The sequence below is a fragment of the Panthera onca genome, chromosome C1 (assembly GCF_046562875.1).
Source record: "Panthera onca isolate mPanOnc1 chromosome C1, mPanOnc1 haplotype 2, whole genome shotgun sequence".
Lineage (NCBI taxonomy): Eukaryota > Metazoa > Chordata > Mammalia > Carnivora > Felidae > Panthera > Panthera onca.
The window spans coordinates 18,673,871-18,687,627 of record NC_138346.1 but is presented as its reverse complement, the minus strand read 5'-3'; the positions used below and the strand labels follow the sequence as shown (position 1 = coordinate 18,687,627).

Below are 13,757 nucleotides of genomic sequence, written 5' to 3'. Positions count from 1 at the left end.
GCCCAGACAGTGACTCAGGCACCTCAAAGGCAAGGAGGGGGTGACGCTTGATACTCCCTTGCCCAGGCGCTGTGGTGGAGGGCATGGAGGGGGGTGGCAGAGACACAGCTTCTGGGGCTGAACAAGGGCAGAAGCAACTTCGGAGCCAGGTTTGGAGGCTGTCAATGCCATCTGGAAAGGGCTCCTGCTTCCAACATTTCGTAGGGTGTGAGTTGAGGGCTTGGGAGAGGCCAGAAGGATGTGAGGTGTTCACCAGCCAGGATTGCTGGGCATCCAGAGAAGGGGCCAGGCGCCCCTCTTGTCTGCTGTAGCAGCCTGCCCGCCCTGGGCAGCTGTGTGGCTGTCTCCTCTCAAACCCTGCAAGGCCTCCCAGCTAGTAACTCTGCTGGCAGGCACTGGCAGGCCTAGGTTGGACTGGGCGTGGGTGCAGGGAGGTGGCAACCCAGACCTCCATGGGGCAGCTGGGAGCGCCACCCAGGCTCCTGGGGACTCCCTCAGTACAGGGAATGCTTTCATCCCTGATGCTTCTAAAGGCAGGGTGCAATTACCTCCTGCAGGCAGACACAAAGACAGATTCCCAACTTGAATTCCACCCAATGCATTTATTCCTTCATCTCTGGTGTGTCAGGAATATGCCTGCCTCCAAAGCTGCTTTCTCACCATCCCCTCCTTTTGGAACACCACCACCTCCCCCTGCTTGTCTCTGTGTTGCCATTCCTTCCAGCTTAGGTCACAGTCACCCAGAACCAGCCAGCCCTGGGAAGCTCCCCCTTCTCTAGATTCTCCCAGCACCTACTGTCTGTCTCTATCACTCATCTGGCACTTGGCATGGACTGCCTTGTATGGTGGCACCCAGCTTCTTGCCAATATCCTACTTCTCCTAGATTAAAAAAAAATATGTGTATATTTGAACGGTTATTATGTGAACATGCTTCTAAATTGAAAAGGTTCAAAAAAGATTTACAAACAGCAACAATAGGGGCACCTGGGTGGCCCCTCCCCTGCTCGTGCTCTGTCTCTCTCTCTCTCTCCCTCAAGAATAAACATTAAAAAAATAATAATAAACCAAACAAACAGCAAGAATAAGTCTCTAAGTGGAAATAAGTCCTCTTCTTTTGTTTCCCTCTTGACAGCCTCCGTTATTAACTTTTTTGTTAGTGTTTCCTTCCAGAGACATCTACATATATATATATATATATATATATATATATATATATATATATATTGTTTTTCATGTTTATTTATTTTTGAGAGAGAGAGTCAGAGTGAGTGGGGGAGGGCAGAGGGAGAGGGAGACACAGAATCTGAAGCAGGCTCCAGGCTCCGAGCTGTCAGCACAGAGTCCTATGCAAGGCTTGAACCCAGGAACCATGAGGTCATGACTTAGCCAAAGTCGGACACTCAACGGATTGAGCCACCCAGTCACCCCTATTAATGTGTATATAGTAGCCCCCCTTTATCCATGGGGGACATGCTTAAGACCCCAACGGATGCCTGAAACCATGGATAGTACCAGACCCCATATGTATTATGTCTTTTGCTCTAGATGCATCCCTATGATAAAGTTTAATTTAGAAATTAGGCACAGTAAGAGATTAAAAATAATAATAAAATAAAACACGTATAACAATATACTCTAATGAAAGTTATGTGAATATGGTCTCTTTCAAAATATCTTGTACTTAGCCTCCTTGTGATGATGTGAGATGATAAAATGCCTACAGGATGAGATAAAGTGAGGTAAATAGCGTAGACATTATAATGTAGCGTTAGGCTAATTTTGACTTCTGATGATGTATCAGGAGGATCATCTGCTTCCAGACTGCAGTTGACCGTGGGTAACTGAAACCACAGAAAGTGAAACCGTGGACAAGGGGGACTAATGTACGCACACTTAGACACGCTTTGTTTTACCCTTGTTTTTTCATTTAACAAAAAACCTGGAAGATGGTCCATTTCAGTACATACAGATATGCCTCACTCTTTTTGGTAACAACATAGTATCCACTGTATAGTGTACCATTGTTTATTTTTATTATTATTATTTTTAATGTTTATTTATTTTTGAGACAGAGGGAGAGACAGAGTGCAAGCAGGGGGAGGGGCAGAGAGAGAGGGAGACACAGAATCCGAAGCAGGCTCCAGGCTCTGAGCTGTCAGCACAGAGCCCGACGCGGGGCTTGAACCCGTGAACCATGAGATCATAACCTGAGCCAAAGTCGGACACCTAACCGGCTGAGCCACCCAGGTGCCCCACCGTTGCTTATTTAACCAGTCTGCTATGAATGAGCATTTAGGTTGTTTCCAGTCCTTTGATTTGGAAACAAATGCTGGAACTCTTGTACATACTTCTTTGCACATATGTACAACCATAAGTTCTTAGAATCAGAATTGCTGGGTCAAAAGCTATTCACCTTTAACTCTGATATGTGCTATATTGCTCTCCCACTACCATTGTACTCGCATGCCTATGCCCACAGCCTTGCCCATACAATGTACAACTTTTTGACCTTTGTCAATCATCTGATAAGTGAAACAAAGTATTTTATTGCAGCTTTCCTTTATAATTCTCTTGTTATGAATGAGATTGAGCACCTTTTCATATGTTTAAAAGTCAATATTTTCTCTTCTGTGATCTGTCTTATCTGTGCCTTTTGCCCATTTAAAAAACTGCATTGTCTTTTCTCTGTGAACAAAGGAAATTAACCCTTTGTTTGCTAGATGTGTTCAACATAATTTCCCTCAGCTACCATTTGTCAATGTCCCAACTAGATTTTTATCTTGAGTATAAGGACTGCAACTCAAACCCCTTTGTATTCCTAATTCTTAATATAATATCACATACGCAGTAGGTGCTAGACAAATGTCTGCTGAGATAAGAGAAGTAAGAAGAAAGATTTGGATGGAAGATTTTGGAGTGATTCCTTCCACCTATACTAACTAAGGTCAGTCAGGGCTCTCCTTGTAAACAGCAGAAATTAGCTCTGGCAAATTAAAAACAAGAAAAAAGACTCTTCCCTGCTTCCCTCCCACAAACATAAAATGGAGAGATGCTGGGTAGCACACAAAGTTAATACTAGGGCTTCCAGATGAGACTCCACAAACAGGTAGGCACCAAGGGAAGCTGAGCAGCTAGCACCATAGTCAAGGTCATGGCACAGGACAGCCTGCCTAAAAGACCCCTGTTCCCTACAGAACAGGGGCTGCAGCGAGGCTCCCTCTCACCCAGGCACTGAGACTGACATTTCCTCCTCCAGACACTAGAGGCCGCTGCTGGCTCCGCTGTCACAATCACTACGGAAATGAATTCTCAACTGCCCCTGCTTCTCTGTGACTTGCTCCACATTCAAAGCCCCAGTTGGAGCTTTCAATTGGCAGGGCTTATGTCTTTTGCTTGTACCCTTGGAGCCGAGAAGTCTGGGAGAGCAAGTGTCAGGGCTTTGTGACAGGTGGTGGCCTGCCTCCCATCCAGGCCTACAACAATGGGACTTTCCCAAATGCAGGCAGAAGGGTCAGACTGTGGGCAGCCAGGGAAAGCAGACAAATGCACACCACCTTCTCTCATGTCTGGCTCAAGCCTTTCTCTTCAGTGAAGCATTTCTAGGTCATCCAGCCGAAAACACTCTTCTGAACTCACATAAGCCTTACTGCTTGGGCCAATCATGATGCCAGAGAGGATATGTACTAAGACCTAGGGATACTATGCACCACACCTCATCTGACTAACAAACAGCCCTAGGCGTTACCTGTACTCAGGTAGGAAAATCTGAGTCCTCAGAGGTTTTGCCAAGCCACACAAAAGTGCCAGGTTGCAAACCCAGCTCTGTCTGTTTTTAAGACCTTGAGGTTTCCTGGTGGGCTTTATTGCTGGGCTGGTTATCTCATCATGTTGGAGCTCTGTGAAGCCAGGTATTGGGCCATATTCTTCTTTTTACAGCCTGGCCGCATCTACTATGTAGAAGATGTTCAGTTAACACTTGTGCATTGGCCTGGATATCAAGTAGCAGCCAATTCTGGAAAGTTCTCTAACTCTCCAGTGAGTCCTCAACCCAGGAATCATTGACAAGGTCTACATGAGATCACTCTAGGAGAAAAAAAAAACAAAACAAAGCCAAAAACAAAACCAAAAAAACAAAAAACAAAAAAACCCCAAAAAACAAAAAACAAATTTTGAGCCTGCAGAATTTCCTTTTCCTTTTTTAAAAAAATTTGTTTTCCTTTTACCTTTTAACCCCAACTCCCCCAAATGTGTCAAAACTGTCAACAAGAGATTCCAATCTGTTCATTATTTAACCATGCAAAGAATATTTTTGAACCCCACTACTGCTCCCATACTCTAGTGCAAAAAAAGACACAATTTCTGTCCCGTGGAATTTACATGCTAGTGGGGGAGGTGAAATGTCAATCAAAAAATCAAACAAGTAAGTGCTGACTTGTATCTCTGACGAGTGTGATGAAGGATGTCACGAGATGCTGACAGGCAGGTCTGACCTACTCAGAGAAGTAGGTGGGGCAGCCTGTTTTCAGGACCTGGGGCGGGAGGAGGGGGAGGATTCAGGCCCAGAGGGGGAGTCTGTGAGTCCTTGAGGTGGTGAGTAGCCTTCGATCATCGAGCCTGTTTATAGGAAAGCGACAGAGGGACCACGGGCCGGGTAGCTTGTTTGCCGAAGAGTGCGTCACGCCTGGATGCAGCCGGCCGTCCGTCTCCCGGGTCCGGTCCAGGGATGACGTCGACCGGGTGCAAGCCCAAAATAGCCGGCTCCGCCCCCATCTCCCGGCAGCCCCTGCAGCAGCCCCCCGCCTCCCCGCCCCCTGGGTGACAGGCCGAGCCGGCCTCCTCTGGGTCTCTAGTAGTTTCCGAGCCGCTGACGCATGCTTGCGCACACAGCTGGGCCGGGCGCATCCTACGCAGCAGCCGCGAGCCCGGCGGCCGGTGCCAGACGGTTCCGGCGGGGGGCAGGGGCGGGGCGCTGCAGGAGGCCAGGGACTCCCGGCGGAGGAGGTGCGGGCGGGGGGCCCCGGGTCAGGCTGGGAGGCCCCGGTCCGGGCTGCTGGAGTCAGGGGGCTGCGATAGGGCTCCCGGGGCCTGGGCGCCGAGATAGCCCGTGGCACCGGCCTGCGGGGGGCCGATAAGGCAGCCCGAGGGAGCCTCGTCACCGGCCCCGAGCAGAACCCAGTGGGCTCCGCTTCCCGGCTGGGAGCTGTTCCCGCTCCCTCGGGGGGTCTCCAGCCCCAGGGAGGGGCCCTCGGTTCTTTCTGCCTGACTCCTCCTCCTCTCCTGCAGCCCCGAGGAGGAGAGGCCCATCTGACTACTGACGAGTTGCCATGGCATCCTACTACGATATCCTAGACGTGCCGCGAAGTGCGTCCGCTGATGACATCAAGAAGGCGTAAGTGCCTCCGCTGCGCATCAGAAAGTCTCTCACCGCCGCCCCCCCAAACCCCAACACCGCCATGGGGTCCTTCAGGAGCCTTGCCGCGAGAGAGCTAGGGCCTTAGAAAGGATTGGGGGAGGGTTCCCTCTATAGTGAGGAAGAAGACCCCTGGAAGAGTAGGGGAAAGCCCTTAGCAAGAAGTTCTGCTGGGAGCTGCATTGTGGGGCCCTCTCCAGTGGATCCCGCCTCCCCCCTCCCTCCTACCCCAGTCCCGGCCCCTGGGGGTCGGCTTTGTCAGGATACCTGCAGGATTCACAGGTCCAAGCCCTGTGACCAGGAGGGGCTCGTACCCTCCATGGCAACACATATTTCTAACTTCTGCAGCCCTAGTGCGCTCCAGGGAGGGGTTAGGACTGGGGCTTTCTCAGGCTTACATGATCATCTGCTGCTACTACAGCCCCTAGCACTGGCTGCAGAGGGGAGGGAGAGAGAGAGGGACTCCTTAAAACGTGGCAGCAGAGGCGGCCCCGGGCTGCCGGGGTGGACACTATCTGAGTGGGGAAAGGACGGTGGCGGACTAATGGGCGAAATGGGCCGTTCTGTTCCATGGTGGGAAGTGCTTGCTTTTGTCCTCTGACCCACCCCTCTGAAACCACTTCCTGCAGGTATCGGAAGAAGGCTCTACAGTGGCACCCAGACAAGAACCCGGATAATAAAGAATTTGCTGAGAGGAAGTTCAAGGAGGTGGCCGAGGCATATGAAGTGCTGTCAGACAGTAAGGGCCAGGGGCAGGGCACCCCCATTTCACGCCCCATCCTGCTGCTTCCCAAGGCCATGCTGCCACCTCCTGTCTCCTCTGTGCTTTTTCCAACCTGGCATCTAAGTGTCCCCCCGCCACCTCCCTGTGGGGACTCGGGGACTTTTTTCATTTTTGCTTCAATTCAAGTGAGCACCTGCTACGTTCAAAGCACCCTTTTATTCTTTCCCTGATGCCCTGTGCTCAGTGTGTGCTCCCCAGGGTCTGATAGCTGCAGGATGGGTCTTGACAAAGGGAAGGGAGCAGGGCAGGTAACCTACGTGTGCCGAACCTCCTTTGTGCCAAGCACCGGTGGGTGTGATCTCCAGGAGTCCTCATAGCCATCCTGTGAGGCAGGATCTATCACCCCCACTCTACAGGCAAGGAAACTGAGGCTGAGAGAGGTGAAGTAATTTACGCCAGGTCACACAGAGCTGGAATATGAATCCAGGTCTGTCTTTTATTTATTTCTTCATTCAAAAAATATTCATTGAGTGTTTATGGTGCTGGGTCCTTGCTGGGTACTGGGGGACCATGGAGGACGAGCAGACACTGTTCTCGTCCTGATGGGTTTATTCCATTTTGGTCCAGAAGACCGACATTAACCAAGGAAGTACACAGACAAGAGTATTCTGAAGGAAAGTAGCAGGGTGATGTTGATAGGGATTAATGGGCACCATTTTTTGTTACAGTGGTCACAGAAGGTCTCTCTGAGGAGGTGACATTTAGGCTAAGCCCTGATTAATACCAACAGTAGTAATTATTAGCTAGCATTTATTGAACACTTACTGAGTTATCAGGCACTGTGCTAAGCAGTTTATGTGGATTATCTTATTTAATCCTTGCAATGACCCTGTGAGGTGGGTGCTGTTATTGTGTCCATTTTACAGATGAGAAGGAGCCACTGTGTGAAGAGCAGGCATTGCTAAAACCTATAGCCCGCGTCCCCTGTGTGCCCTGCTGCGTCCTTAGCGTCAGTCACTGGGCAGACCTCACAGGGTCCCAGTCTGGAAGGGGAGGCCATCATCCCAGAGGGAGGGAGAAATGATCTGGTCTCTTTTTCCAGAGCATAAGCGGGAGATCTACGACCGTTATGGCCGGGAAGGGCTGACTGGGGCAGGTAGGTGGAGTGGGGGTGGGGAGGGATGAACGCGGCTCATGGAAGAGAGAGGGAGGGCAGGTTATTGCAGTGGATGGTCTCTTGAGGCCCCTGGTCATGCCTTCAGTGGGGTCCCTTGGCTCAGGGTGAGATGCTTGCCCTGAGCCCCCTCCCCATCTTGCCTCTCCTCCAGGAACTGGCCCATCTCGAGCGGAACCTGGTGGTGGTGGGCCCGGCTTCACCTTCACCTTCCGCAGCCCCGAGGAGGTCTTCCGGGAGTTCTTCGGGAGCGGAGACCCTTTTGCGGAGCTCTTTGGTGAGTGGGCTCGGGAGGCCTCTTAACGGCCCGGCTCCTGCTCTAGGCCTGTCGTCCATCAGCCGGGAGGCCCTGAGGCAGGAGGCTGAAGGGGAAGCAGAATTCCGCAGACAGAAGATTTTGTGGGGGTGGATCCAGTGACAGCTGGGACAGAACCTTACACAGGCCTGAACCCACAGAGACTCGCCTTATTAAATGATAGTAACAATAATACATTGTTAGGCTTGCACAATAGCAACCATGAAAGCAAGACTCAAAGCACCATGTGACAATAATAATGACATCACAAACAACAGATACCTTTTTTTGAATGATTAACATGAACCCTGTGAGTTGGATCATTTTCTCTCCACTTACAGCTAAGAAAACAAAGGTACTTTCAGATAACTTGCTTGGAGTCACACAGCAAAGGGGACAGCCAGGACTCATAGCCAGGTCTGCCCGACTTCACACCATGCTTACCTGCCTATATGGAAGGAACCGGCTGTCCCCCCTTCCGCTTTCCCGTCCCTCCTTCCTTCCTTTATTTTTTACTGTGGACAGAATTTGCCAGGGGTGTTTTCCATATATGATATTAAAAAGAAATTTAATTTGTAAACAAGTCCAATCAAAAAAGAAAAACGATCAGAAAGGCTTATCAGGTTACATTTCTAGACTGACAGGGTTCACACAATTTGGGGGACAAGTCTCTTTGCCGATTAGTAATCTGCTTGCTCGTTGCAGATGACCTTGGCCCCTTCTCAGAGCTTCAGAGCCGGGGTTCCCGACACTCGGGCCCCTTCTTCACCTTCTCTTCCTCCTTCCCTGGGCACTCCGGTAAGTGCTTTCCCTTCCCTGTTTTGCAAGCTCTGGGCCCTGGAACCCCTCATCCCAGCTCCCAGCTCATGTGTGAGAGAGAGGCTCAAGCCTCTCTCCTGCGTGTCTGGAGCCCTGCCTTCTGTCAGTTCTGCGGGGAGACCCCACAAAGGCTTCTGGCCCATGGTGACTGCGGCATGCCAGCTCCGTCCTCCCTCTGACAACCTCTCCGCCTCCTCCTTTGTCTCCATACCAGATTTCTCCTCCTCATCTTTCTCCTTCAGTCCTGGGGCTGGTGCTTTTCGCTCTGTTTCTACGTCTACCACCTTTGTCCAAGGACACCGCATCACGACACGCAGGTGAGGGCTCCTTTGGGACCATACTGGGCATAGGGGTGAGGGGGTGAGGGGTGGAGGGGGGCGGCATACAACTAGAATGTCAGCTTCTTGTGGGCAGAGTCTGTCCTGTCCACTGTGGCATCCCAGGGTGTGGAAGGCACCTGCGGGATTCGTGCATGCTTGCTGACCGAACTGGGCCGTCTCTCACAGAATCATGGAGAACGGGCAGGAACGGGTGGAAGTGGAAGAAGACGGGCAGCTGAAGTCAGTCACAATCAATGGTGAGGAGCGGCTCCGCCACCCAGTCCCTGGCAGGAAGCCCCAGCCCCAGCCCCAGGCCCCAGATCCCCCTTCCCAAACTGCTCCTCTCCAAACTCCTTTGGGGCAGGGAAGGAATGGCGGCCACATTCCAGACTGGCAAAATCAGAGAGGGGGGTCCTGGGAAAGGGGCTGGGGCAGGGAACCGAGGAGTCTCAGAGGGCCAGCTAATGACCATTGTCGTTAGTGGGCGCGTGGTGTTTGTAGAACATTTGACTATTTTTTAAAAATGTTTATTTATTTTTGAGAGAGAGAGAGAGAGAGACAGAGAGAGGCAAGCGGATAGAGGATCTGAAGCAGGCTCTGCACTGACAGCAGAGAGCCTGATGCGGGGCTCAAGCTCACGAACTGTGAGACCACGACCTTAGTGGAAGTTGGACACTTAACCGACCGAGCCACCTAGGCATCCCAGCATGTTTTTAAAGTTATTTATGTATTTGTTTATTTACTTATTTATTTAGAGAGAGCAAGTGGGGCAGGGACAGAAAGAGAGGGAGAGAGAGAATCCCAAACAGGCTCCACAGTGTCCGTGCAGAGCCCAGTGTGGAGCCTGAACCCATGAACCATTTGATCATGACCCGAGCCGAAGTTGGACACTTAACCGACTGAGCCACCCAGGCGCCCCAACATTTGACAATTTTGAAAGGACTTGTGCACATAACATGACCTCTTTTGAAACAGCCAGGGGGAAAGCAGGGCTATTGGTACTCGCCCTACTTTTCTTTATTTTGTTTTGTTTTGTTTTCACCCTATTTTTCACGGAAGGAGACTGAACCTCAGCATGGTTCAATGACCCTGACTCCCAAATAGCCCCAAGCCCCAGGCTTTGTCCTACCTAGTAAGGGGTAAAGCCAGGCGTGACACTCAGAACGCAGGATTCCTGGGGTGGAACTCTTCCCACAGGAATGGGTTGGTCACCACAGCTCCGCTTCCATAGCTCTGCGAGCCCCGTGTGCTAAGTATGCTTCAAGGGCTGTCTTATTTAGTCATCTGAACGATTTGACAATGCAGACAGTGTCATCATTTCCATTTTATAGATGAGGAAAGGGAGGTTTAGGGAGGTTGAGTAACTGGCCCCGGGCAAGGAGACTGTTCGGACCTGTTGGAGCTGAGTACCTGCCGGTGCGCATGATCACCATGCTAAGTGCCAAAACGCATGCGGGCCGGTTCCAAAGGAGGGGCTGGAAGTGGTCAGAGTTGCTGCTGCCTGAGGCAGCCTGGCAGGGTTCCCCTGGCCTGGGTCGCAAGCGGCTGTGATTCCTGCAGGTGTCCCAGACGACCTGGCACTGGGCTTGGAGCTGAGCCGGCGTGAGCAGCAACAGTCTGTCACCTCCAGGTCCGGGGGCACACAGGTCCGGCAGACCCCTGTCTCCCGCCCCTCTGACAGCGACCTCTCTGAGGATGATGAAGATCTGCAGCTCGCCATGGCCTACAGCCTGTCAGAGATGGAGGCAGCTGGGAAGAAACCGGCAGGTGGGCGGGGGGCGCAGCGTCGACGGCAGGGGCGGCCCAAGGCTCAGGACCAAGATCCCGGCATGGGGGGGGCTCCTGAGGCTGCCAGGGGGGACGCGACCAAACCCAGCCCGTCCCCGGAGGAGAAGGCCTCTCGCTGCCTCATCCTCTGATCACCAGGCCCAGACCGTCCTGATTCGGGGCCACCAGGGGTCCTGCTCACTGTTGGGAGCAGAGGGGCACGGCCTGGGTTGCCGGAGCCCTTCTCCAACTGCGTGCTCCCCCCGCAGGTCTCCCTGCCACGTCCACCCATACTGCGGGGTGGACTTGGGATTTGCTCCGCTCAGCCTACAGCTGATAGGTCCCTGGCACAGCCCAGGGTGGGGGGGCCTCCGGGCAGTGGGGAGGGCCTCCCAGGAGCCAGGATGCACTTACTCCTACTAGATGGGGAGTTTCTAAAGGGCATTAGTGGTGTGGGTCGGGCCTCTTGTGCCCAGGTCTTCTGCCACCTGTGTTGCTGATGACTTCAAGGAAGGAGGACTTGGCCTGGGGTTCTCTGAGCCGGAGTCGGCAGCTACACCGGGGAGTCTTCCTGTGCTCCCTGTCCAGCTGCAGACACCCCACCCTGGTTTCTGTGCAGCGTTGAGCTCTGACGTCTCTGTTGCTTCCCTTCTGGTGCTGCTGCTCCTCCCTCGCTCTCTTCTCTCTGCACTTCCCCGCGGGCCGCATCGCTTGCTTTCATGCCATCTGGCTAGGACTCCCTTCTTCCTTCCCCAAGAAAGCCTCAGTGTGACCAGGAAGATGCTGTGGCCGGTAGGGCCATAAGGTCTTCTGGGGAGGCTAGCTGGGTGGGGCGGGAGCCTCTCGTCCAGAATCGGAACTGGAGCCCACTCCTCCTCCCTTCCTCTTGCTGCCTCAGCCTGCCCCAGGGCCTCGGGACTAGGCAGAGGTGAGGCCGCTATCCCTGGAGAGGTGGGATAAGGCCAGGGTGCCCCAGGAGGGAGGCCTAGGAGGGGACTGTGCCCCGTCCTGCTTCACCATGCATCAGGGCTCAGGGAGGAGCCACAGGGCTAGCCCAGGTTTGCATGCTTGGCCCCATCCTCCACGGCTTGCTGCTCACCATCTCTCCTGTCACCCCGCCCCCGCTCTCTCTTCAGATGTGTTCTGAGCTGGATGTCCCGGATCCAGAGCTGCTGCACAGTTCCAACAGGACAGCGCCCTCCCCTGTGCACTAGGAGGGGACCCTCCATTCCTCTCTCTCGCCCATGCTGAGCGTAGAGCTGGGCCTGGGTGGTGGGTGGGGGGCCGGGTGGGGAGGCATCCATAGTCTTAGCCTGTGAACTCTTCCCTGGGTGTTTGGTGCTGTCTTTGGGGGACTACAAGTCCCAGAATGCAATGCACCCTGCCTCATTTCTGACAGATCATCTGGGGGAAGCGGTGCGTGGTTGTGGAGCTGTGCATCTTGGGACATGTAGTTCTAGCCCAGGTCGGCTTGTCACTTGCTGTGAGATGGGGAGATCTTGTCATCTGATTTGACTCTGGCCGGGGTGGCAGGAATGTGGATGAAGGGGTAATGGACCAAGCTTCGGTTCCCCTGACACCTCTTGCTGGCACCGGGCTTACAGCGTACAAATCAAAGCGCTGCGGCATCTGGAAGAGGCTCTTTCCCTGTGGGCAGTCCTGGGTTCCAAGGAATAAGCCCCAAGCCCGGGTAGGATCGACAAGCGGGCCATGACCCCAGAAGGCTGATAGATGGGTGTGGGCAGGCAGAGAGCTTGGAAGGGAAGGAGTGTGAGTGAGTGTGTGTGTGTGTGTGTGCACGCACACGCATGGCCAGGATTGGTGTGTGTGGCGCTCTGGGCATGTTGCTGCTTGTATGGCTTCTTTGGCCTCTGACCCTGCTGCCCATCCTTTTTCTCCCAACACAAACGAGCTGCCTCTCCTCCTCCCTGCCTGGGGAGCCCAGGGGCCAGGGAGGGGAGCGGTGGAGCCAGAGTGCTAACCCTGTGACATTGTATCTCAGAGACCTATCAAAGCCAGCTGGGCCGAGCTCAGACAGAGGGAGAAACACTGGAAGTCAATAAAGCTGTTTTGAGAGCTCAGTGCTGTGCTGTGTTCCTGTGTTCTTCCTTTCCAGGGTGGCCCCAAAGGGACCCTAGGGACCAGAGGGTAACATGCCGTGCCCCCTCCCCCCACCAACCCGCCCCATTGCCCGAACACCTAGAGGTCACAAGCCTTCCTAGCTGACAGCAGAAGTCCCTCTTTGACCAGGCTGCCCTTCCCCCGTACACTGTCGAATCTCCAGAAATGCTCAGGTCTGCCTGCTGGTCCCTCTGCTCACTGTGCAGGGCAGATATACGCCCCTGTTTTTCCTGTGAGGGGAGACAGCTTTGGCAAGGTTAAGAGGCCTTAATTCCCAAGTAGCTCCAGGCCCAAGGCTCTTTTTGCCTCATTTCTATGTCCACCACCTTCGTCCAAGGATGCCTCCTGACATGCAGGTGAGGGGTCCTCTGGAACGTACAGAGAGAAGGGTTGGGGGCGGGTGGAGAAAGGGAGAAAGTGCTCCCTGCCCCCAGGTGAATGCCTGTAGTGATGTCTCATAAGCCTGGTCTACAAGCTGCTATCCAGAGTTCAGCTACTTTTGCTTAAGTTGTGCTGGCACTTTGCCTGTACCACCTCGCCCAGTCCTAACCTCAGTCCTGCACAATGTACATCTTCCTGAGGCTGAAGGGAACAAAGCAGCTGTTCTAGAATTAAGAGAGGCAGTAAAGAGGTTAAGCATGCCCGGGTTCGACTGCAAACTCCACTATATACAATTTGCATTTCCTTGGGAGAGTTTCCTTCAGGGCTAGTGATTGAAGATTCAACAAGCTGGCGTATGTGAGCGCCTTGGAGAGAGGCTGCCAGCCACATGGGAAGCACAGCACAGAGAACTGCTTCCTTCCTGGCCACCATTCAGGGCTTGAGAACCAGGCTCTGCAGCCTGGCTCACCCATCACTATCTGCATCTCCTGCGAAATGCAGCAGGGCCCAGCTCCCCACTGAGGCCGGAGCCGGAGTCTGGAAGCAGAGCCTCCGGAAAAGCGTAGGAGTCCAGGTTGCAGCTGCACACACGACACACTAACTTTATTTCACGTTGATACAAAAGTAGATTTTTCTAGAAATGTTCTCTTGTGCCAGAGGGAGAGAGCTGAGTGGCACGTGGCAGGAGGGCAGGGGAGGAGGCCTGAGGGAAGCAGGGAGGGCGGGGGCCAGAGCAGGGGCGTCA

At 53.3% G+C, this 13,757-nt stretch overlaps 1 protein-coding gene across 4 annotated transcripts; it reads left to right on the top strand.

Annotated features, from left to right (window-relative positions):
- The first annotated feature begins 4,532 nt into the window (after window positions 1–4,532).
- DNAJB2 (DnaJ heat shock protein family (Hsp40) member B2) lies at window positions 4,533–12,591 on the top strand. Of its 4 annotated transcripts, none has more exons than XR_009607353.3 (10): window positions 4,813–5,002; window positions 5,285–5,390; window positions 6,041–6,150; window positions 7,238–7,291; window positions 7,464–7,586; window positions 8,310–8,402; window positions 8,638–8,740; window positions 8,930–9,000; window positions 10,304–11,438; window positions 11,647–12,591. XR_009607353.3 is itself a non-coding variant. In XM_060623704.3 (10 exons), exons 2-10 carry the CDS (start codon window positions 5,326–5,328, stop codon window positions 11,655–11,657), a joined length of 837 nt encoding a protein of 278 aa, XP_060479687.1. In that variant the 5' UTR covers window positions 4,817–5,002; window positions 5,285–5,325; the 3' UTR covers window positions 11,658–12,591. The 4 variants fall into 4 exon arrangements, 3 of the variants coding, with proteins under 3 accessions (XP_060479686.1, XP_060479685.1, XP_060479687.1); XM_060623704.3 differs by having other exon boundaries at window positions 4,817–5,002; window positions 10,304–10,510; XM_060623703.3 differs by lacking the exon at window positions 4,813–5,002 and adding an exon at window positions 4,533–4,591 and having other exon boundaries at window positions 10,304–12,591.
- Window positions 12,592–13,757: the final 1,166 nt, after the last annotated feature.

Coding starts and splice junctions, on each gene's coding strand:
- DNAJB2 (XM_060623703.3), top strand. CDS start 5,326: ATGGCATCCTACTACGATATCCTAGACGTGCCGCGAAGTGCGTCCGCT. Junction 7,292..7,463: donor GGAAGGGCTGACTGGGGCAG/GTAGGTGGAGTG, acceptor CCTCTCCTCCAG/GAACTGGCCCATCTCGAGCG. Junction 8,403..8,637: donor CTCCTTCCCTGGGCACTCCG/GTAAGTGCTTTC, acceptor TCTCCATACCAG/ATTTCTCCTCCTCATCTTTC.